Raw genomic sequence first — 25,236 nt, 5'->3', positions numbered from 1 at the left:
AATAATGGAAATAGGTGGGAAAAGAAAAATCTATATAAATTATTGGAAAAAAAAGGGGGGGATCGGAAAGGGGGTGGGGATGGAGGAGAGAGTTCATGATCTAAAATTGTTGAACACAATATTCAGTCTGGAAAGCTGTAAAGTGCCTAGTCGGAAGATGAGGTGCTGTTCCTCCAGTTTGGTTTGAGCTTCACTGGAACAATGCAGCAAGCTATCTGTACCTTGCTTGTCTTGCTTTCTACCCTTAATTAGCACATTCCTTAGAGGGATCTTTTCTCTAGAAAAGGATGAGAGATCACCTGATAGGGCTCTTTAAGATAATTGGTTTTTTTGTATCTTCACACACACTTAATTCCCTTTCAGAAATAGTGGGAAAGCGTCAGAAGGATTAGGAAGCTGATTATCAGCCTGTTGAACCACATCATGAGTGCTCCTTCCATGGCCAACAAGTTCTGTAGTGGGACTTGAACCCAGAGGCAGGGGTACCACCTACAAGACCTCATTTAAAATATTGAAATGGTTTGATAAGGCAGATTAAAAAAAATAAGTTTTCACTTGTGGAGGTGGGGGATGAGTGGAGGTGTCCAAAACTAGAGGTCATAATTATAAGATAGTTATTAGTAAATCCAATGGGAAATTTTAGAAATACGTCTTTACCCAAAGGATAGTAAGAATGTGAAACATGCTAAATAACATAAGGAGTAGTTGAGGCAAATGGCACAGCATGTTCAAGGGGAAGCTAGGAAAACACATGAGAAAACAAGAAATAGGTGGATAATGCTGATGGAGTTAGATGAAGAAGATAGGGAGGAGGCTCGTGTGGAGTATAAACACTGGTTTAGACCAATTGGGCCGAATGGTCTATTTCTGCTCAATGTAACTCGATGCAACAATTTACTAGATCACTGAAAGCAAAATATTTAAAATATAAAATTACAAACAATGTACATAGTTAGGAAAAACAGTCTTCTGGAGAATATAAGAGAATTAAAATACTGGCTTTTCTCTTGGTATATTACTTAATTTGTGGGCTGTTTCAAGCTTGGCAACCACAAAAAAAAGCACGGATGCTCTCACTATTGGCAAAATAAAACAAATGCACAATCTTGGTTTATTTCAGTAGCTTGTACAAACCAGCACACCAATATGCAATTAATTCGGTTTAATTACATGTCTGCAAAATTCATCCCACATGAATCTTAAAACATGAATTTAATTCTATTTCTAAGGAACCCTATTCTATCAAGCAGGTTTAACTGAACTTATAAAATACAATCCCACACTACTCCCATTATTCCTTAACAAGGTGTTAAGAACATAAGAAATAGGAACAGGGGTAGACCATTCGGCCATTCAAAACGACTTTTATTTATTCCTCAAAATGTGTACCCTTGAAAAATATAGAAGGATGTTATTGAAATCAGTTATGCCCTGACAATGAGGACACTTTGAAACACTTAACATCATAAATAATGTCCTCTTACTATAATCTAAACCAAATCTCTTTTTTACATTAACAGTTAGATGGTATCGTGGACCAGTAGGTTCCCCAGGACCACGTGGTCCACCGGGCCCACCAGGGTACCCAGGGAAATCAGGAGTTGGATTACAAGGACCAACCGGTCCTCCTGGACGGCCAGGACCACAAGGATTGCCAGGAATTGGAAAACCCGGTATTCCAGGAGCACCAGGAAAGTCAGGTGAAATAGGATTTCCTGGACCTAAAGGTAGCATGGGACCTCATGGAATGCAAGGACAGAAAGGCCAGCCAGGACCTAGAGGATATCCTGGGCCAACCGGAATGTCGGTTCCTGGTAAACCGGGTCCACCAGGGCCAGCTGGTTCTACAGGAGCAACAGGACCACGTGGGGAAAAAGGAGAACCAGGGTATCCTGGTCGCATTGGCGTAAAAGGAGAAAAAGGGGATGGAATTCCAGGACGTCCAGGTGAAAGAGGCCCTCCAGGTCTGAAAGGGCCGCAGGGAATCCGTGGTGAACCAGGATACGGAAAACCAGGAGCCCCTGGCCTTTCTGGTCCGCCAGGAGAAAAAGGTGAAAGGGGCACAGCAGGTCCACCTGGATATTCTGGTGTACCAGGTCAGAGAGGCCCCCCAGGATTACCTGGGCCATCAGGAATCGGAAAGCCTGGAGCAAATGGCACACCAGGATTGCCAGGGCCTCCTGGACTCAAGGGCCCTCCTGGTTCACAAGGTGTACCAGGTGAACCTGGCCTTTCTGGTTTTGGAAGGCCAGGTTTACCAGGACTGAAAGGGGACCCTGGTGTCCCAGGTGCCGCAGGATATCCTGGAGAGAAAGGGGAGAAAGGTGAACCTGGCAGCCCAGGAAGCTCAGGAATGATAGGGCCATCTGGTCCACCTGGACCATCCGGACTAAGAGGTGCACCAGGAGCACCAGGAGCACCAGGAGCAAAAGGGGTACCAGGTGCAATAGGTGCACAAGGGTATCCAGGACAAAAGGGTGAAATAGGCCCTGGGGGTGCCCCAGGAAAATCAGGAGTTTCGGGAGAACCCGGTGTACCAGGTCCAGAAGGACCAAGGGGACAACCTGGTCAAAAAGGTTCTATCGGACCTGTTGGGACAGCTGGTCAAACAGGTGCTAATGGTCTTCCTGGTCCTCCAGGGCCACCAGGATTCCGAGGTGAAGTTGGATTAGCTGGGCCTGCTGGACCACCAGGTCAAAGCGGTCCATCTGGACTTCCAGGTCTTCCGGGATTCCCTGGAGAAAAAGGAGATCCAGGACTTCCAGGCCCTCCTGGACCACCAGGTCGTTTTTCTGGTATTTATGAAAAAGATACTCATGGACGACCAGGTCTACCTGGAGAACAAGGCCCCCCAGGTCCACCTGGACCCCCTGGTCCACCAGGGCCCCCAGGAGAAATTGTCCAACCAGGAAAATATGGGGGCTATAACGGTTATTCGGCACTGGGATTTCATCCAGCTTTCACAGCCATTCTTTTAGAATCATTTCCACCCGTAAGGCAGCCAATAGTTTTTAACAAAATAGTAGCCAATCAAAACAATAATTATGATCCATCAACTGGGATATTTACATGTGAAATACCAGGCGTCTATCAATTTTCATACCATATACAAGTCAAAGGAGGAAATGTTTGGGTTGGACTGTTCAAAAATAATGAACCAGTAATGTACACATATGATGATTATACAGAAGGTTATGTTGATCAAGCTTCAGGAAGTGCTATAATACAGCTACATAAAAATGACCAGGTTTATCTTCAGCTACCTTCAGAAGAGTCTAATGGTTTATATTCCTCTGATTATATGCATTCATCCTTCTCTGGGTTTTTAATTAGTCAAACTTTTTGATGTATGTCAATCACACCGATGAGTCTCCAACCCTCCCATTCCTCCTGACCTTACCCGAGTGGCGAGCTACCTATGACACTCCTGCTGAGTGCTGACAGCTCTCACAAAATATTTCACTAAGGCCTGATGACAAAAGTAGTGTGGAGCTCGTACTGAGATCATCATACAGACATAGCTCTAGCCCCGCCCACCACCGGCCCAGTGTGCGCTCCAGTTAAAAAATGTTTCCAAAGTCCTTATCAAATCATCACATTGCTGTCTCTGGATTTTTGGCATTAGATTTTGCACTGTGTAACAGTAGTTCATAGAAAGTACATCATGTAAGCAATATTCATTGGCCACTTACATATTACAGTTTTAAGCTAATTTATTGCCAGTCATCCCCACCTTAACCTCAAGAAAAAGAGCTGAAAATTCTTATGAGTGATGTGGCTAAAATTTATCGCTTCAAGAGTTTAGAATCCTATACCAAACATTAGCTTATTGCTACTATTTCACTAACTGAATAATGTAATTAGTCCATTTCAATGGGAAACATCCTTGCCCCTTTGGATGAAATCTAAAAGTGCTTGCCAAGGAAATATAACATACTACATTCGTATATAACATTCGTGGCAGCCAGGAAATAGTCTCATGCCAAATTAAGTTTAAACTAACTAGTGCTAATTTCATGAAATACACTGTGACAAATAGGTTTTCGTATATTGTGTTGTCTTATGTTGTGTATTCAAATGTGGCAAAATAAATAGGAACTGTAAAAAGCTGGTCGATTTCTGCTTTCTACCTGGACCTATTCAAAACCAACCTATACGACGACCATTTTCTTACAGAAGCGATGAATTCTAAACCTACAACACAATTATGCAATGATTAAGTCATAGGATGGCACTTTAGTTAATATTGAAGCTAATGCATTGTCCTGAGCAATGGGAATCAATGTTTCAAAATCGAATAGTGAACAACAAAGTCAATGTATAAACTCAAGGTCTTCCTGCCAGAAAACACCTTATTAGAAGATAAGCTGTAATGAAACGCATTTATAGCCATGAAGCCATTCGTTATTTTAAAGTTTGTATTTTATATATAAAAAAATAATAAAATTGTTCATGATGCTATTCTAAATGTCACTTACTTCTATTCAACCTGCATTATGAAAAATAGCTGCTAGCACTGAGCCACAAACTGGTAAGATGTGGGCCCATGCATTCCGAGCAGAGGATGCAAACTGGGATTGCACCGACTATGAGCAAGAAGGGCAAAACTGACTTCCCATTCCATGTTCCCTTCATTTCAACTTCTGATCCAGAGAAGAACCTGCCCCTTGCAGTAGCAATTTATATGCATGTTTAAGGAGTTCTGGAAGAATCCTTGGTTGAGAGAAAGGGAAAGAGCTTCCATTTTGCAAACTCAGGACATCCCAAAGCACATTACAACCAATAAGGTAAGGTTCCCAGTTCACCCTCTTAGACCTAGTGGATCCCATGCCTGAAGAAACCATGGCTAGAATATTGCCGTCACGCCGACACATAAAATGACGCGAGATGACATTGGGCGTGCATCCCGTCGTCATCACGCGTCATTTTGATCTTTCGTTCGGTGGGCGCGTGCCGGAGTCAGCTGTGTGCCCGCCGAACTGTCAACGGCCTATGTGGGCCTTTAAAAGTAATTAAGCTCATTAACAACGCTGCCCATCCTTAAGATTGGCGGGCAGGCGAAGAGCCCAAGTAGCCTTTGTGTTTTTCAGGAAACCTCATCCACGGGCGGGATGAGGTTTCCTGTAGGTTTTATAAAATCATTAAATCAATTTTGCTGAAATCACAAACATGTCCCAGCTCATGTGATACTGTCACATGAGGGGGCATGTTTAAATAATTTTTAATTTTATTTTTGAAAAAGTTTTATAATTAACTTGATCTCCCTGAGGCAGCTCAGTGCCTCAGGGAGATTGCTGCGCTCTTTCGCGTGCATTACGCTGGGCGGGCTTTAATTGGCCTGCCACGTAAAATGGCGGCGTGCAACCGATCGCAGGCAGCGATTGGCTTCGTGCCTGCCTGCACCCATTCCTAAACAGCCCGCCCACTAACTGAAAAATTCATCCCCATGTGTGACTTTCATTATGAGATAAAGACCCCAAAAAGGTGAAAAGCTATGGTCATCAATCTCTGTAAGCTCTGGGCTGCCTGGTAGCTGCTCCAACTTTCCCCTGACAAAATAGGGTGGGCAACTGTTATGTGTCTCCACAGATATCAACGAGCTGACTCAAATATTAAAACGCCTCCATCCTAAATGTCTACATTCTACTTTGGAGTATACACAGGGAAGCCATGAAATCAGAAGGAAGTAACTAAAAAGAGATTTAAAAGTTAAGAAAATTACAAATATTATTATTTCTACTACAATAGTAAATTTATGAACTTAGATCCGCCAGGAGCTCCATGGGCAGGATTTTCCGGTCGTTGGGCAGGCGTGGTGGGCAGAACCGGGAGCAGCCGGGAAAAGGTCCACCACCCGCAATAGGCCACCAAACGCGATTACACGCTGGCTGGCTAATTAACGGTCAGCCAGCATGAAAGGCGCGCTGAGGAGTTAAGCACTGCCGGGGCCGGAGCGGGAGGAGGGCGAGTGCTGAAGTCTACACATGCGCAGGGGAGCGTGCACTAAAAGCTCCCTGAAGGCAGGGTGCTGCCTCAGGGAGCTGAAGAATTGTGGATTCCAAAATAAAGATTTTGAAAATGATTGAAACATGTCCCCACATGTGACTCAGTCACATGAACAGGGACATATTAAAAACGATTAGTAAAAATGTTTTTTTTTAAATTACTGCTGGAAACCTCATTCCGCTCATGGATAAGGTTTCATAAAAAATCCAAAGGCCGCCTGGCCGATTTGTCCGCATGCCAACCGTAAGGTTGACTGGCAGCAAAAAATAGTTTTCAATTATTTGATTAAAGGCCCTAATAGGCTTCTTAACTGTCGGTGGGCACGCTACCGACTCGCGCACGTGCACACCAACCAAAATATTGCGTGAGTGAGCGATGCCATCAGATGTTTGCGCGACATCATCGTGCGCGATTTTTCACCCAATCAGGTGCCCGCCCGGGGACCTAAAATCTTGCCCCATGTGTGAGGGACAGGAATCCAGTCACATTGCATCCCACAATCTTGATGAATGCCAGCATGTGCCCAAACTTGCCATGTGCTCATAACATGCAGCACAAACTCATAATATTACACCACAATTTTGGCTTTAAGCGCAATTACAGAATTTCCATTGATTTTTAAAAACTTTCCCTTTATTACTCCTCTGTCGAACTCAACATCATGATTCTGTTTTTCCAGTAAACTAAATATAAATATTCGCTTTTTTTAAACCAATGCTCACACATCTACACATCTTCACATCAAAGCATAAGTTAGCATGTTTTTACCTGAAATTATCATCCATCCTGGACAAAGCAGTCCGCTTGATTGACACCCCATCCATCACCTCAAACATTCACTCCCTCCACCACCAACGCAGCAGCAGCAGCGTGTACCATCCAGAAGATGCACTGCAGAAACCCATCGAGGTTCCTTAGGCAGCACCTTCGAAACTCGCGACCTCTGCCACCTAGAAGGGCAAGGGCAGCAGACACATGGGCCAGAATTTAACGCTCATCGGCCGAGCATCTGAACGCCCTACCCAACCGAGCATGAAATGACGCACGATGATGTCGGGTGAGCGTCCAGGCGTCTCCATGCACTCACGCGATATTTCGATTGGTGGGCAGCGGGCCCACCGGCAATGAAAAGGCCTTTCAAGGTCATTAAAGATATAATTGAAATAAATTTTTCGTCCAAGATTACAGTTGACGGGCAGGCGAAAAGGCCCAGCGGCCTTTGCATTTTTTAGGAAACCTCATCCGTGGGCGGGATGAGGTTTCCAACAGCAAATAAAAATAAAATAAAAATGCTAACATTTCATAATAATATGTCCTCGTTCATGTGACAGAGTCACATGAGAGGACATGTTTTATAACATTTTTAAAATCTTTATTTTCACTGTTTTAAACACTTCACCTCCCTGAGGCAGCTCTGTGTCTCAGGGAGCTTTTCAAGCACGCACTTGCGCTCTTGACCTCCTCCCCCACCCCGACCCATACAGGCAGCACTGAGTGCTGCCACACGTGTTTCACGCTGGGCGGGCTTTAATTGGCCCGTCAGTGTGAAATCACGGTCTGGATCCGAAAGTGGGCGGCAGTCAGCTTCCCGACCACCCCCGCCCGCCCCTGATGAACCACCTGACGAGGGAAAAATCCTCCCCATGGGAACACCACCGCCTGCAAGTTCCCCTCCAAGTCACTCACCATCCTGACTTGGAAATATATCACCATTCTTTCATTGTTGCTGGGTCAAAATCTTGGAACTTCCTCCCTAACACCACTGTGGGTGTACCTGCACCCACATGGACTGCAGTGGTTCAAGAAGGCTGCTCAACACCGCCATCTCAAGGGCAAGGGGTGGGAAAGGCTATCGCGAGCAGGCAGGATCAGCCATGATCTTATTGAATGGCGGAGCAGGCTCAAGGGGCCGAATGGCCTACTCCTGCTCCTAATTCGTATGTTCGTATGTAATTAGGGATGGGCAATAAATGTCGACATTCCATGAACGAATAAATAAAATTAATAAACTCAGGCAATTGACTGAAATATTTCAGGAAACCACAATGGACTTAATTTAGCACTGGCAGCAGGAGTCCTGCCAATGGTCCCAAAAATGGTAGGCGATCCTGCTTCAGTGGTCAGCAGGACCCCAGGCCACATGTTTGCAGCGCTACTGGGATGGTCATCCATATTAAGGACAACCACTTGTCCCAAAGAGCCCTCGGCCTATCTCAGGTCTGGCAGCTCAGCAGTGCCGCCAGGAGCGATGGCCATTGCTAGAGCTACACTTAGAGGAGCAGGACGCAGTCATAGACGTGCACTGTCATAGCCATGTAAATGAAGTCTGGAGGCACTGGGGTCAGCCAGGCTGGCACGGGGGGCAGGGCTGCTGAGAGCAGCAGCGCCATTGCTGTGCAGGCAGCCATTGTCCTCTCTGTGAACCAAAGGATGTCCATAAAGGGAGGTGCCCTCCCCTTCCCCCCATCTCCGGAGCCTGCTGGGAGGCCATCATAATTTAGCTGGCAGACTCCCCACACAGCAAGGGGGGGCCCCCATTCTCGCCATTGGCTAAATGCCAGTGGCAGGGCAAGAAGCCCTCATTTGGCCACTAAAATGGTACAATGAGCTCTGGGTGAGAGGGCCATCCACCACCTCCTCCTCCGCTGACAAGATAGCCTGGCAACAGTAAGACAATGGGACTCTATCCGCCACCTTCCCGTACCATTTTAAGAGCCCCTGCCCCATCACCTCCCATCCAGTCCTCAGGCAGATGGTCAAATCCACCACATGGTTTTGGACCTCAGATTCTATATCCAGTTGTAATGCAGAAAAAAAACCTACTTCAGCAAAATATGGGGAGGATTTTCCGGTTGTCGGGCAGGCGCGGCAGGTGGGCCCAAGAGCCGCCGGGAAACAGTCCGCCACCGCGATCGGTCCCTGGCTGCAATTTCACGCTGGCTGGCCAATTAAGTGCCAGCCAGTGTGAAAGGCGCGCTGAGCAGCTCAGAGCTTCTGGGGTCAGGGTGGGCGAGTGCTGAAGTCTGCGCATGCACAGGGGAGCGCACGCTGACAGCTCCCTGAGGACACAGAGCTGCCTCAGGGAACTGCAGAATTGTGGATTCCAAAATAAAGATTTTAAAAATGATAGAAACATATCCCCACATATGACTCAGTCACATGAACAGAGAGATATTAAAAATTATGCTTAAAATTTTTTATTTCAAAAAAATTATCGTTGGAAACCTCATCCCGCCCGTGGATGAGATTTCCTAAAAAATGCAAAACCTGCCTGGCCGATTCAACCACCCGCCAAATGTAAGGTTGGACGGGCAGCGAAAAATAGGTGGAACTTAATTGATTAAGGGCCTTAATATGTCTCTTAATTGTCGGCGGGCGTGCTGCCACCTCTCGCACGCGCCCGCCAACCGAAATATCGCGCGAGTGCGCGATGACATCGGGACACACGCCTGACATTGTCACATGCTATTTTACACCCGACCAATAGGACTTCAAATTCTGCTCATGGTCTCATACTGAAGCTACATTCATGGCCGCTTACTTTCCTTTAAATCACTCAAATATCGGTACTGCGATCTAGTTAATCCTCAGGCTCTTTTCTTCATAAACTCAGTGGTTTCACAGGACTCTACTATCCTCACTCACACTTTGTTCCTTCTTCACACAAATCAATTCACTCAACATGCAACTTCCTTCAGACTTTAGACCACAAGTGCATATAAATTTTAATCCTCTTGCAGAATAATGAATTAATTAATATTTCACTGTTTGAAAATCTTGTTTCTATCAAGTCACAGTTTCTATATGTGTCTCACAACAATGATAAGTTCTATTTCTAAAGTTGATTTTAATCTAATAAAACATCTGAAGATGCTTCTCAAAACTGGTAACCAAGGCAAAGAAGGTGATAAATTGGAGGAAGGACAAAAACCTAGCTCAAATAGATGGGTTATACTGAGGGTCTTAAAGGAGGAGAGATAGGTGTAGAGGTTTAGGGAAGGAATTCCAGATTAGAGGGCCTAGGTGGCTGAAGGCACCACCATCAATGGTGAATGAAGGAAGACAGGATGAAAGGATTTGAAAATGTGGATAAGAGTTTTAAATTGGATGTATAGGAGGACTGGAAAATAACATAAGTCAATACTCACAGGAGTGATTCGTGACTAAATGCGGCACAGCATATGGGGAACAGAGATTTGAATGAGTTGAATTTAATGGAGGATAGAAGATGGCAAGCCAGCCAGGAGAACATTGGAATAGTTGGATCTGTAAGTCAAAAAGACATTGGAAGGTTTCAATAGCAGCTGGGCTACAATAGTCAGGGCAGGAGCATGATGCTTCATAGGTGGAAATGGGCAGCTTTTATGTTCAAGAGGATGTGATTTTGGAAGCTCAGTTTTCATCAAGTTTGATGACGAGCTTGCATTCAGTCTATTTCAACATGAGACGGTAGGCATAGTGGAAGGTGGTATTGGTGGCGAGGGTATGGAATTTGTGGCAGGAGCTAAAGACAATAGTTTCAGTCTTCCACAGTCTTTAACTGGAGGAAACTGCAGCTCACCCAAGACTAGCAGCCACAGGACTCAGAATCAACTTTTTCAATGGAAACAATCTCAATCAGTGCCTGCTCAAGAAGCATTCAAGATATTTAAGTCAGAATACTGCAATATACTTTATCACAGAATGACCTACATTTCTTTACATGATGTGCTCTTGATTTCTCACAGTGAATAGCTACCTCAGCTCTCAGGCATCTTACAAGAGATAAAAACAAACATATCTATAATTGCTACCGTTCCATGTTGGAAACATCTATGCCCATTGTTAAATGTTTTTTTCCTCGAGCTTTCTTTTCTAGGTAATTTCAGCTCTTGTATTTAAATGACCCTTGAGTGCAAGTCTTAACTTCCCTTATCCAGGATTATTTATCCTTAACATGGGAATGAGAAAATGGTCAAAAAAGAGATCAAGCAGGTACCTAAAGGCAAAATTACATTCTTTATTTATTAAGGTAGAATTCAATGCATTTCTGCAGAAGGAAGGAAAGCAGGTATTTGCAGTCTGTCTAAATACACAGAATTATCTGGAGTCTACAGAACAGCTACAGGCCATTCAGCCCAACTGGGCAATGCCAGCATTTATGCTCCACATAAGCCTCCCCCAACCCTTCTTCATCTAACCCAACCAGCATATCCGTCAATTGTTTTCTCCTTCATGTGCTTATCTAGCTTCCCCTTAAATATATCAAAACTATTCATCTCAACTACTCTTTGTGGCAGCGAGTTTCCATTCTCACCACACTTCTTGGGTAAATAAACTTCTTCTGAATTCCCTATTGGATTTATTTCTGACTAACTTATATTGATGACCTCTAGTTTTGGTCTCCTCATAAACTGAAAGGTACTCTATACGTCTAGCCTTTCAATCCCTTGCTGAATCTTAAAGACCTCTATCAGCCTTCTCTAAACAGAAAAGAGCCCTAGCCTGATCAGCCAATAACAATTGGTTACAATCCTGATAACAATTACTTCTATCCTGTATCATTCCTGTGAATTTTTTCCCACCTACTCCAATGCCTCTATATCTCTCTTATAGTGTGGAGACCAAAACTGTTCACAGTACTCCAGGTGTGCTCTAACCAAGGTGCTATATAGGTTAAACTTAATCTCCCTGATTTCCGATTCTATCTTTCTAGAAATGAACCCAAGTGCTTGGTACGCTTTATTAATAGCCTTAATAACCCGTGTCACTACTTTTAATAATTTGTTCATTGCACCTCTCACTCACATCCCTCTTATGACCACAAGAAAGAAATGCAATCTATATACTGCTGGGTTCCAACGACACAGAAAGAAACTTACAACTATATATTTAAAAACTTTGTCCTTATTGCTATATATTTTTAGAACTGGTCTTTCTCTGCTGAACAAAGAAAATTAAGATGGTTGCTACAAGTCACCTGATCACAGGGCTGACCCTCTGTCTGGGCGGTATCCCAAGGAATTTCAGGGACAAAAGAGTTACTTTCTCAGTTTCTGGAATCTCACACCTCATTATGGATAGAGAGCTACTAACAGACTCACATCACACTACAACTGTTCAGGCCAATTTCAAAGGGAGCTATGGGGATGTCATTTGTATTTGGTAAGCCAATCTTGCTAGTGGAGTCAGTGAGTCTGCTGAGGCAATGGCTTCCCAAACGCCAGACCCTCAACATAGATGGCAGCCCTTTCAACAAGAATAACGGAGACATTATCAGCGCTCAAATAAAAGCCAATTCTAGACGTTGGATAAACATCCCTTTTGAAGTCATTGTGGAGAAGGAAGGTTACATGACCAAAGCTTCCGGCCTTTTGGACAGATTAATTTTACATCTCTGGTCTTCAAGGCCAGGCTGCTGTTTTAACATCAACTGGACAGAACTCCAGCAGCCAGGCTGAGTAAGCACAGCGTTACAGAATTTTAATGGCACAGGAGGCCATTTGGTCCATCGTGTCTGCACCAACTCTCCAAATGAGCATTATGACCTAGTGCCATTGCCCTGCCTTTTCCCCATGCCCGTGCACCTTGTTTCTATTCAAATAATCATCTAACGCCCTCTTGAATGCCTCGATTGAACCTGCCTCCATCACACTTCCAGGCAGTGCATTCCAGACCAGAACCACTCATTGTGTGAAAAAGTCACACTTGCTTCTTTTGCAAATCGCTTTAAATCTGTGCCCTCTCGATCTTGAACCTTTTTCGAGCGGGAACATCTTCTCCCTATCTACTCTGTCCAGCCTGCTCATGAGTTTGCTTGATTCTAAATGTCTCTGATTAACACCTGCCATGTGGTCTAAATGCAGAAAAACCCCTTGTGCAGCAACATCATTCATTTCAGAGGGTAATGTCCTTGGCCCAACCATCTTCAGCTGCTTCATCAATGACCTTCCTTCCATCATAAGGTCAGAAGTGAGGATGTTCGCTGATGATTGCACAATGTTCAGCACCATTCGTAACTCCTCAGATACTGAAGCAGTCCATGTCCAAACACAGCAAGACCTGGACAATATCCAGGTTTGTGCTGACAAGTTGCAAGTAACATTTGCGCAACACAAGTGCCAGGTAATGACCATCTCAAACAAGAGAAAATCTAGCCATCACCCCTTGACGTTCAATGGCATTACCATCACTGAATTGCCCACTACCAACATCGTGGGGGTTACCATTGACCAGAAACTGAACTGGAGTAGCCATATAAACACTTTTAATAAAAGAAGTGGCAAGAGGAAATCAGTGCAGTTTGAACTGTCCCTCTCCTTCCCGTAACAATACATAAAACGGTTAATTCAAATTTCAAAAGTTATCCTTTTTATTGTACACATGTTTTAGAAGTTCCATCCCAAATCAGTTAAACCATCGCCTCAGTATGGGTAGCTGCATTCATTACCATACGAGTCAATTACAAAGGAGCAGTTTGTAACGTATTAAGCACGTCAACTATTCTGGGACGTTCAATAGTACTTACCCAGTTCTGAATGTAAGACTTTGGAAATATCTCTAATTTTTAGGGTTTTATGTTGATTTGAAGTAACGTTTATGGATTTTATCTTCACTACCTTTTTAACAGTTCAGTTTGAATTTCTGCTAGAGGAACAATTTACAGTTGTTTACAGCCTGAGAACAAGATGGCAGCTGTTTATGAGGGACTGGTCTTGATGACTTAATTCCATTAAAGGTACCAAAAAAACTGGGCTCGAGGAATTGTATTTTTTTAAATTACACTGTGTAATTGAGGACTTCTTTACCAGCTTTAAATGAATAAAAGCAGTTTGAACTTAGTATGACACCTTATCTTTGAACAAGAGCGATGTGCTTTAATAGGTTTTGGTTTACTAAATGCCTTAATTGATTAATTGTATCTATAGGGCAAAACACCTGTATTTTAAAAGAAAGGTATTTCTTTCCCTGACATTGTGATAGGGATTATTACTCTTAATTGTCTTGATATAAGCGGGAATGAGTTAAAATATGTTAATGTGAATTTTTACGATGGGTTATATTATTGATAAAAGGATGTAACTGCTCTGTATTTATAAATATGTGTCAGTTGTTCAGAACGGAATGTACCTCCGGGGACCCAGGGAATAAGGGATGGACATTTGTCTTCAATCTACATGACTCTGGTTGCAGAGGTGGGGTGACACCAGGTGACCCTCACCCTAAGCCGATGAAATGGATTAATTAGAACTATTTCCAACTAAGGCGAGAGACAGTGAGAATCATGGATAAAAGTTGGAAAATTAGAGTCTTCGTTGGCACAGTTTTATCATGGCCTCTGTGGTATGATTCTTCTGAGACACAGTTCAACGTAACGTTACTTCTGAGACAGAAGAAGAAAAGCAGCATCTGTGCTGGTAGCACTCGAGGAATCCAAGGGCCTTGAGGGATAAGAACCTTTCATGTTCTCTCCATTGTTTTTTGTTAAGTATATGTAACATCTTGTTTGATAAATTCTACTTGATTCATAAATATTAGTTACTCGTACCTTGTCAGTCCAGGCACAGCTGAGGACCCCATTGTAAAAACTAAGAATTCAGGACCTAGATATTTTAAGTAAAAACGTTTCACACCTCAAAAGCCCCTAAAACTTACACGAAGAAGAATCATATCAGACACAAAACGTTAATTGTGTTTCTCTTTCCACAGATGCTGCTAGACCTGCTGTGTTTTTCCAGCACTTTCTGTTTTTATTTTGGTACTTATCCTGTGTTTACCAAGTTCAAAGGCTCTGCTGATTACAGTCAAAGCCAGGTTTTAAACAGGTTCAATCAGCTTTTCACACCTCATTATTGATAAGTTTCTGACTGTAAATTTTAAGAACTAGGAGATGCAGTTGCCAAATGGTCAATGCATGTTTTTTAAAAAAATATGATGCTACATAACTTTTGAGTTTTACCACCCATCGCGTATAGCCGGTAAATCACAATAATATTGACTGGCCCACTTTAAATGGTGAGGACCACACAAGGAAGAATGAAGTACATGGGGAAAGAAGCAGCTTTTTTTCCCCGGGGAACTTCACTACAAACCTTCCTCCAGTCCAGAAAACATTAAGTAACTACTACTCTCTGTTTCCTGTTGCTCAGCCATGATCAAAATGAATGGCAGAACATGCTCGAGGATTTAATCCTGTTCTTTTGCTTTGAACACTCCAATGACAACCCCCCCTCCTCCCCATTCCCCCCACCACCCACTCCACTCCACCTGCCATCTGGCCATTGTCTCAGGTTGAGCCAGGTATAGGGTTGACTAATCAATGCTCCTCTCTCCTTTCAGGAGAAGGCAGCCCACAATAATGCTGAACGGCTGTGGATTGGCGGAGGGCAGTCCCACCTTCTCATCATAACCAGATACCAGCAGGAGGCACTGGAGCTGGAGAGGCGCCATGCGCCCAGGTCAAGCGGCTGCGGTGAGGTTGGGGTGACACTGGGAGGTAAGAGTGCCGTGCACTGAGGCCACAATGTCTGTCAGTGCAAACATTCCACTGTTGACTGTATATTCATTTCAGCCTCCAACATGGGATCCCCATTGATGATGGAAGGAGGAGCACACCCTGATCCGGGTGCCAGGCCTGCACATTAACAGTGTAACGAGTTTAACTATTCAAATGTCCTTGTTCTTCCTTTCAGCCTCACGAGAGAACGCCCGGACTCAGGAGGCAGAGGGACTGCCGCTGACCCCTGAGGGCACAGAAGACATTAATGCACCAACGTCAAACCCTCTCAGCCAGGCAGGCACCAGAGCAGATACCAACACCTCGGTGGACATTAGATTGTCGGCTGGTATCTCGGTGCACAGCAGTGAGGGCACTTCACACTCGCTTGAGGTGCAGGCGGAGATAGAGAGTGCCCAGTGCGCCAGCAGTCGGGGGAATGCAGGGGACCAGGAATATACTCAGTTGGCGGCTGATGATGTGCCTCTGGGTCGTCCCTGAGGCAGAAGATGCTGCAAGTCCAGCAGGGTGTGTGGGAGGCTCTGGCAGAGATACATGAGGGAATACGTGCCATGGTCTCTGTGATGGAGGAATCCATGCAGAGCATGAGCAATGCAATGACCCTCATGGCCGAGTGCAATGCCTCTTCCATGAAGAGGGTGGCGACTCTCATGGAGAGGCTCCTCCAGGAGATGCACTTCCTGGGGATGCACTCGAGTCTGCAAGCCCTCACAGCGGCAATGACCTCAGGTGGTCAGTGTCAGTGTGGGAGATGGATTGGGCACCCAGTATCCCAGCTAGGTGCCCATCCATCAAAGGTGAGCAGGGAGGTCCAAAGCGACCTCACATTGGCACACAAGCTGCCTGTTGTCTCTGCGGGCTGCTCTCAGGGCACTTCGGATGAGGGCAGCAGCTCCTCCACCCCTCTGCCAATGACCGTGGCATCTGATGAGGCTGCAGTGACTGGGGAGATGCCAGTCATGCCACTGGCCGCTCCCTCCCAGTCGGGGCCAGTACAGGCTCCAGGGGCCAGAGGACGGCCGCCAAGGTCATCAAGGCCAACAGGACAGCAGAGTGAGCAGGCTGTCTCCAATGCCGGTGCCAGCGAGAGGGGAGCACCTAGGCGTAGCACCCGCAAGCGTAAGCCTAAATCACCTTAGGCAGTTGCCAAATGGTCTTAAGTTGGTGTGATGTTCAACACCTTTTAATGTACTTTGATTTCTGTATGCCAAATTGCCAATCAGTAATGTTTTGGTTTTCAACAAGCCTCTGGGTGCTTCATTAGTTCTGCAGGTGAAGGGGAACCCATGATATTATGAGTGACTTGTTTGTCATTGAACTTTATTGAAAAGGCACATAGTTAATGTTTTTGGCCTGGCAAATGTTGCTCTCAGGTATTGAGTTTGGAGCTTGCAGCCCTGGCATATGTTGGTGGCTCATCTGTGGTAGGTTAACTGAAGGAGCGTTGGATCAAAGCCTCCTGGGTGTCCGTGCCTCCCTGGGGGTTACCCAGGTCAGCGTCTATCCCCTCAGCGTTCTCCTGAGAGTGCTCATCCTCGGACTCACTACTGGACTCGTCATCTGCTGCCAGAGCATCTGCGTCTATATTTTCTTCCTCCACTGCTTCGCCCCTTTCCAGTGTCAGATTGTGGAGGGCGCAGCATGCAACAACAATCTGGGGTGTAATGCAGTGTACCCCTGAATGGTCCAGGCATCGGAAGCGCATCTTGAGAAGACTGATGGCTTTCTCCACCACCGCCCTTGTGGAGGCTCCTGTTGTACCGCTGCTCAGCCTCTGTTCTTGGATGGCGGAGAGGCGGAGGAGATGGCCCTTGACACCCAGCAGCCATCTATCCAGCCGGGCTGGAGCACTGAAGAGCCTTGGCACCTTGGAGTGTCTGAGGATGTATGCGTAATGGGAATTGCCTAGGTACCTTGCACAGGCTTGTAGAATCAGCATCCTGTGGTCACACATTATCTGCACGTTCAAGGAGTGGAATCCCTTCCTGTTTACAAAGGCTCCCGGCTCACCAACTGGCGCCTTGATGGCCAGATGTGTGCAATCGATTGCACCCTGGATGTAGGGGAACCCTGCAATCGCTGCGAAGCCTCTAGCTCGCTCTGCCTGGCTGGCCTCAGCCGAGCGGTAGTGAATGAAAGTCAATGCACGGCTGAAAAGAGCACCTGTCACCAGCTTGACACAAGTGTGGACAGCTGACTGGGAGACTCCACAAAGATCACCCACCGACCCCTGGAAAGAGCCAGAGGCATAGAAGTTGAGGGCAACCCTGACCTTCAACACCACTGGCATAGGCTGTCCACCCACACAGATGGAGCTGATCTCAGAGTCGATCATCTGACAGAAGGAGGTCACTGTCTCCCTTGAGAGATGTAGCCTTCTTTGGCACTGAAACTCAGGCATATTGAGGTAGCTGCTTCGCTGCCTGTAAACCCTGGCAGCAGGATAATGGCATCTTCTGTGGCCCCTTCTGCCTTGGACTTCCTGTTGCCCCAGCGTCCCTTGTGCCTGCACCTGTTCTCCCACAGGTGGCTCCCCTGGAGGCTGAATATGGACTCCTGGCCTCCCCCCCACTTCTGGCCCTCTCTTCCTCCTTAGAGGAGGTGCCTCCAGCGGAAACTACAATCCCTATTCCCAGGGTAAGGGAAGACTGTCTGATACCTGGAGGGCCCAAATTGTTATGATTCCTCCAGGGTCCTGAACTGAAGCCTGTTCTTTCTGTCAAAGCAGCTCTGAAGTGAAAGGAAGTTGTTCTGTTCACACAAGCAAGTACCAGTAAGCAATAGCTTCCCCATGCCAGTATCTTTCCTTAGATAGGGAGACCAAAATTGTTCATAGTATTCTACGCATGGTCGAACTAGTACCTTATATAGTTTTAGCAAGACTTCTCTATTTTTATACTCCATTCCCTTTAAAATGAAGGCAACATTCTATTTGCATTCACTATTACCTGCTGCATTTGTACGCTAGCTTTTTGTGATTCATGCACAAGGACCACCAAATCCTTCTGTGCTGCAGCTTTCTGCAGTCTTTCTCCATTTAAATAATATTCAGCTCCTCTATTCTTCCTGCCAAAGTGCATAACCTCAAATTTTCCCACATTATATTCCATCTGCCAAGTTTTTGCCCACTCAATTAACCTGTCTATATCCCTCTGTAGACTCTTTGTATCATCCTCACCACTTGCCTTCCCACCTATTTTTGTGGTACATTCACTTCCCCCATCCAAGTCATTCATATATATTGTAAATAATTGTGGCCCCAGCACTGATCCCTGTGGCATTCCACTAGTTTCAGGTTGCTATCCTGAAAATGCCTTCATTATCCCAACTCGCTTTCTTCTATTAGTTAGCCAATCCTCTCTCCATGCTAACTTACTACCCCCAACACCATGGGCTCTTAACTTATTAAGTAGCCTTATCTGTGGTACCTTATCGAACGCCTGTTGGGAATCCAAATATATTACATCTACTGGTTCCCCTTTATCTATCCTGCTTATTACCTCCTCAAAGAATTCCAATAAATTTGTCAGGCATGATTTCCCATTCATGAAGCCATAATGACTCTGCTTGATTATATTATGTACTTATAAATGCTCTGCTGTTACATCCTTTATAATAGACCTTACAATGACAGGCGTTAAGTTAACTGGCCTATCGTTACCTGTCTTTTGTCTCCCTCCTTTTTTGAATAAGGGTCTTACATTGGCAGTTTTCCAATCCTCTGGGACTTTTCCAGAATCTAAGGATTCTTGGAAGATTACTACCAGTACATCCACTATCTCTGTAGCTATTTCCGTTATTATCCTGGATGCAACACATCTGGTCCAAGGGAGTTATCGGCCTTTAGCCCCATTAGTTTCCCTAGTACTTTTTCTCTAGTGATTGTTATTGTATTTATTTCTTCCCCCCTTTTGCTCCTTGATTATTTCATATTTTTGGAATGCTATTAGTGTCTTCTATCGTGAAGACCGATGCAAAATATTTCTTCATCTCCTCTGCCATTTCCTGGTTGTCCATTATTATTTCCCCAGCCTCATTCTCTAATGGGCCTATGTTCACTTTGGACTCTCTCTTGCTTTTTATCTATTTGTGTCAGAATAATTAGAAGAAAGCAATCTTGTCACGGTGCTTTAATTATGTTTAAAACTAGAAAGTCAAGACTCAAACTATTTCTTACTACCTGAGCAAATTTAAATTATTCTAACTGTAACCAAAAGCATGTGTTATTTCATTATTTGTACAAGAATTACTGATACCAATCATACATTATTCTAAATGTCACTGAAGGAATATATTTATGAATCTTGGCGCTCTTTATTTCCTGTAATATATATCTCTAACTGTTATCTTTTACACACTCCGTACATCACTGCTCTACATTGTGTAACACATTTAAGCAGATATAAACAAATAGCACATTGGACATTCCATATATTAAGTTTCCTAATTTAGCCCTTTTTTTTAACAATTTTCTTAATGTCAGTCACTGTTGAAAATTTTGGAGCCAGCACCTGAGAAATCTACCATCCAAATATGATCAGCTGATGTACATATAGAAATTATAGATGTTGGAACTACAATTACACAAAAACAAGACCAATAAGATAGATTTTCAGTACTGCTCACTGTTGTTCACGTCAATCTTCTAAATTCAAACAAATTAAAAACAAATCATGCCTTCTAAAAAAAACCAGTTCAGAACTCTGTTCAACATTTGCATTTGAAACTATCTGCGTGAGGAGAGCAATGCCAAAGAAGGCAAGGCAACTCAAACCAGAAGAAACCACTCACCTGATACAACGTGTCAATGTGAAAAATGAAACAGCATAATTGGTACTTGCATTTGAAAGGAGGAGCCATAGAATTTACTGTGTGGAAAATTCTGCCCTATATGTCTCAGTAAGGTCGACTTTCATTCTTCTCAACTCCAATGAGTACAGGCCCAACCTACTCAACATCTCCTCATAAGAAAATCCCTCCATTCCCAGGATCAACCTAGTGAACCTTCTCTGGACTGCTTCCAATCCCCAAGCCAGTATCTTTCCTTAGATAAGGAGACCAAAACTGTTCACAGTATTCTAAGTGTGGTCTAACTAGTGCCTTATATAGTTTTAGCAAGACTTCTCTATTTTTATACTCCATTCCCTTTAAAATAAAGGCAACATCGTATTTGCCTTCCCTATTACCTGCTGCATTTGTATGCTAGCTTTTTGTGATTCATGCACAAGGACCACCAAATCCCTCTGTGCTGCAGCTTTCTGCAGTCTTTCTCCATTTAAATAATATTCAGCTCCTCTATTCTTCCAGCCAAAGTGCATAACCTCAAATTTTCCCACATTATATTCCATCTGCCAAGTTTTTGCCCACTCAATTAACCTGTCTATATCCCTCTGTAGACTCTTTGTGTCATCCTCACCGCTAGCCCTCCCAACTATTTTTGTGGTATCGGCAAACTTGGTGATAGTACATTCACTTCCCCCATCCAAGTCATTAATATATATTGTAAATAATTGTGGCCCCAGCACTGATCCCTGTGGCACTCCACTAGTTTCAGGTTGCTATCCTGAAAATGCCTTCCTTATCCCAACTCTCTGTCTTCTATTAGTTAGCCAATCCTCTCTCCATGCTATCTTACTACCCCCAACACCATGGGCTCTTAACTTATTAAGTAGCCTTATGTGCGGTACCTTACCGAACGCCTTTTGGGAATCCAAATATATTACATCTACTGGTTCCCCTTTATCTATCCTGCTTATTACCTCCTCAAAGAATTCCAATAAATTTGTCAGGCATGATTTCCCTATCATGAAGCCATGATGACTCTGCTTGATTATATTGTGTACTTATAAATGCTCTGCTGTTACATCCTTTATAATAGACCTTACAATGACAGGCGTTAAGTTAACTGGCCTATCGTTACCTGTCTTTTGTCTCCCTCCTTTTTTGAATAAGGGTCTTACATTGGCAGTTTTCCAATCCTCTGGGACTTTTCCAGAATCTAAGGATGCTTGGAAGATTACTACCAGTACATCCACTATCTCTGTAGCTATTTCCGTTATTATCCTGGATGCAACACATCTGGTCCAAGGGAGTTATCGGCCTTTAGCCCCATTAGTTTCCCTAGTACTTTTTCCTCTAGTGATTGTTATTGTATTTATTTCTTCCCCCCTTTTGCTCCTTGATTATTTCATATTTTTGGAATGCTATTAGTGTCTTCTATCGTGAAAACCGATGCAAAATATTTCTTCATCTCCTCTGCCATTTCCTGGTTGTCCATTATTATTTCCCCAGCCTCATTCTCTAATGGGCCTATGTTCACTTTGGACTCTCTCTTGCTTTTTATCTATTTGTGTCAGAATAATTAGAAGAAAGCAATCTTGTCACGGTGCTTTAATTATGTTTAAAACTAGAAAGTCAAGACTCAAACTATTTCTTACTACCTGAGCAAATTTAAATTATTCTAACTGTAACCAAAAGCATGTGTTATTTCATTATTTGTACAAGAATTACTGATACCAATCATACATTATTCTAAATGTCACTGAAGGAATATATTTATGAATCTTGGCGCTCTTTATTTCCTGTAATATATATCTCTAACTGTTATCTTTTACACACTCCGTACATCACTGCTCTACATTGTGTAACACATTTAAGCAGATATAAACAAATAGCACATTGGACATTCCATATATTAAGTTTCCTAATTTAGCCCTTTTTTTTAACAATTTTCTTAATGTCAGTCACTGTTGAAAATTTTGGAGCCAGCACCTGAGAAATCTACCATCCAAATATGATCAGCTGATGTACATATAGAAATTATAGATGTTGGAACTACAATTACACAAAAACAAGACCAATAAGATAGATTTTCAGTACTGCTCACTGTTGTTCATGTCAATCTTCTAAATTCAAACAAATTAAAAACAAATCATGCCTTCTAAAAAAAACCAGTTCAGAACTCTGTTCAACATTTGCATTTGAAACTATCTGCATGAGGAGAGCAATGCCAAAGAAGGCAAGGCAACTCAAACCAGAAGAAACCACTCACCTGATACAACGTGTCAATGTGAAAAATGAAACAGCATAATTGGTACTTGCATTTGAAAGGAGGAGCCAGAGAATTTACTGTGTGAGTAAGCTTTCTCATATATAAATAGCAACATGAATTGTTTCTGAAAACACTTCTTCATCAGACACCCCACTATTTCAGAGGATAAATTATTGGGAAACTACGCTGAATCAAGGTTTTGGAGCTAAAATATGTATCTTTGAATTTCAATTTGAATTAAAATTAGCATGAGGTCAAATGTTAATTATCATTTTGCTTGTAAAGTACTTTATATACCATAAATTAATGGAAGGTTAAGGCACTGAAACGCTTTTTACATGCATACTGTATATTTAATTTATGGACAAACTATTGTAGTGTTTGTAGTGCTGTTGTGTGAAGAATTAAATGAGGTTTGAAAATTAGATCTTAATCTTTCAGACGTTAAGCTTAATATTATGTTTCTTAGTTTTTAGAAAGTAATATTTTGTTGCTGATAGTCTACATTCTGCACTGTAGAATTCAATTTATTATATTAGTGCATATTTTCATTTCTATCATTGCTCAGGAAAAAATTCTGTCAATATTTTACAGATCTGAACTACAAACATGGCTCTAAGAGAGGGTGGTGCACTCCTGGTGCTATTTTCTGTTACCTTGGTCAATGGACTTGGATATTATAGATATAATTATGCAGATAATCCAGCAGGTAAGTGTTTCAAATCGCTCCATGGTATCACCCCGTCCTATCTCTGTAACCCGCCCTATGACCCTCTAAGACCTCTGTACTCATTGAAGTCTGGCCTCTTGTATTTCCCCAACTTTTATCACTCCATCAGTGTTAGCAGCCTTTCTTGAGCTCCGGAATTCTTCCTCTTTTAAGACACTCTTTACAACCTCTCACTTTCACCTGTGCTTTCGGTCTTCTTTCCGAATATCTTCTAGTGTGGTTGGGTGTCAAATTTTGTTTGCTAACTCTCCTATGAAGCGCCTTCCTTTAAGTCCATTAAAGGGTTAAAGGTGCAATATAAATACAAGTAGCTGTTGTTAAAAATGATCCATGGAAGAGTGGCTTTGTTGCCTAAGCGGCTGTTTTTTAATAAAATAAGCATCGCAAAGAAGTTAGCTTAAAAATTGAGAGATCGATCAGAATAGTGTGAAAACTACCCTAAATATATTTGCAAGAGAATAAGTTACATCCAAATTTGTTCAAGGGACACGAATGATTATAACTGGAATTTAATAACTCTCTTTAGACACTTAAAAAGGTATTTTGCAACCATTCATTTGTGCAGAATTGTTTCATTATGTGACCTATAAAGATTGAAAACAAGTTTAAAAATTGAAAATTAGATGTATCAATATTATGTTCTCGTATGAATTGCATATTGTTGATAATTCAACGTTTATTTAAATAAATTCTTTTCATCCCTTAATGAGTGTCTTAAAAGAGATGGAAAGGAAGAGAGTCAAGAGAGGTTCAAGGAAAAAGTTCCAGAGCTCAAGGTCTAGGCAGCTAAAAGCACGGCCACCACTGATAAAGTGATGAAAATTGGGGATGCACGAGAGGCCAGACTTTAATGAGTATTCCTATTACATTGTGACACTTATTTACCCATTTAGAAGAAAAACAGGTAAGTCTACAACCATATACATCATATCTCCAATGATCTAATAGTCAAGCATATTATGTCCACATTGCCACTATGTCATGTAATTTCTCCAGTGAGATTATGATATACATGATGGCAGGGAGTTTTTCGTGCTTTTCCTTATCTTCCTGTTATCCCAAAATTTCTGGAGAATCATCAAATTTAAAAACCAAGGTGAACAATCAGAATTGAGGATAATATAGAACTTGTGCCATATTCCTTCTATAAGCCTCCCTTTATGCATAAAAATTAAACGTTGAAGCCTTCAAACCATCATTTATACAAATTAAGCACAGCATTTTAAGAAAATCTGATCATGTAAGTTATTCAATTTTGAATGTAAATCATTCTAATGCCATAAAGATGCAGGTCAAAATACAGAAAAACATTGTTGGCCTCAGTGAAGAGAAATATTTTTAAAATGCATAGGACATCAGAAATGCGACTTTATGTCCCAGTGCACCTAAAATGTATGCTTGAATTTTACATTCGGTGTGCAGTTACGCACCTGACACGCCGAAACATAATATGATGCGCGATGACGTTAGGCGTGAGTCCCATCATCGCACTCTCGCGCGATATTTCGTTCGCCAGGCGCACGCCAGAGTCGGCTATTAAGGCCATTAAGGACCTAATTAACTTGAAATTTACGCTGCCTGTCCAACCTAACAGTTGGCGGACAGGCAAAAAGGCCAAGCGGCCTTTACATATTTTAGGAAACCTCATCCGCGAGCGGGATGAGGTTTCCTAAAGCTAATGCTAATTAAATAAAACCTTTATTTTGAAAATAAACACAAGTCCCATCTCATGTGACACAGTCACATGAGGGGGCACATTTCAATAAATTTTAATGTCTTTATTTTTTTTAAAAAAGCACTTCAATCTCCCTGAGGCACGGAACGGCCTCAGGGAGATTGAAGTGCTCTTTCGTGCGCGTGCGTGAACTGCGCACTAGACCTGACTCGCCCTCCTCCCCCCGCCCGCACAGGTAGTGCTCAGCACTACCACTCGCAAGCCACGCAGGGTGTACC

The 25,236-nt window shown here is 43.1% G+C and overlaps 2 protein-coding genes across 2 annotated transcripts in view; one reads left to right on the top strand and one right to left on the bottom strand.

The window, feature by feature from the left end:
* nt5dc1 (5'-nucleotidase domain containing 1) overlaps window positions 1-25,236 on the bottom strand; it is a 644,476-nt gene that overhangs the window by 399,053 nt on the left and 220,187 nt on the right. The gene's annotated exons all lie outside the window — the stretch shown is intronic.
* The window catches only part of LOC144680416 (uncharacterized), a 137,729-nt gene that overhangs the window by 15,607 nt on the left and 96,886 nt on the right, over window positions 1-25,236 (top strand). Inside the window, 1 exon segment of the mRNA XM_078541384.1 lies at window positions 1,521-3,343. Coding sequence (XP_078397510.1) covers window positions 1,521-3,343 — 1,823 coding nt within the window.

Source organism: Cetorhinus maximus, chromosome 5 (assembly GCF_964194155.1).
Source record: "Cetorhinus maximus chromosome 5, sCetMax3.hap1.1, whole genome shotgun sequence".
Classification (NCBI taxonomy): Eukaryota; Metazoa; Chordata; class Chondrichthyes; order Lamniformes; family Cetorhinidae; genus Cetorhinus; species Cetorhinus maximus.
This window is presented reverse-complemented; position numbering and strand designations above follow the sequence as displayed.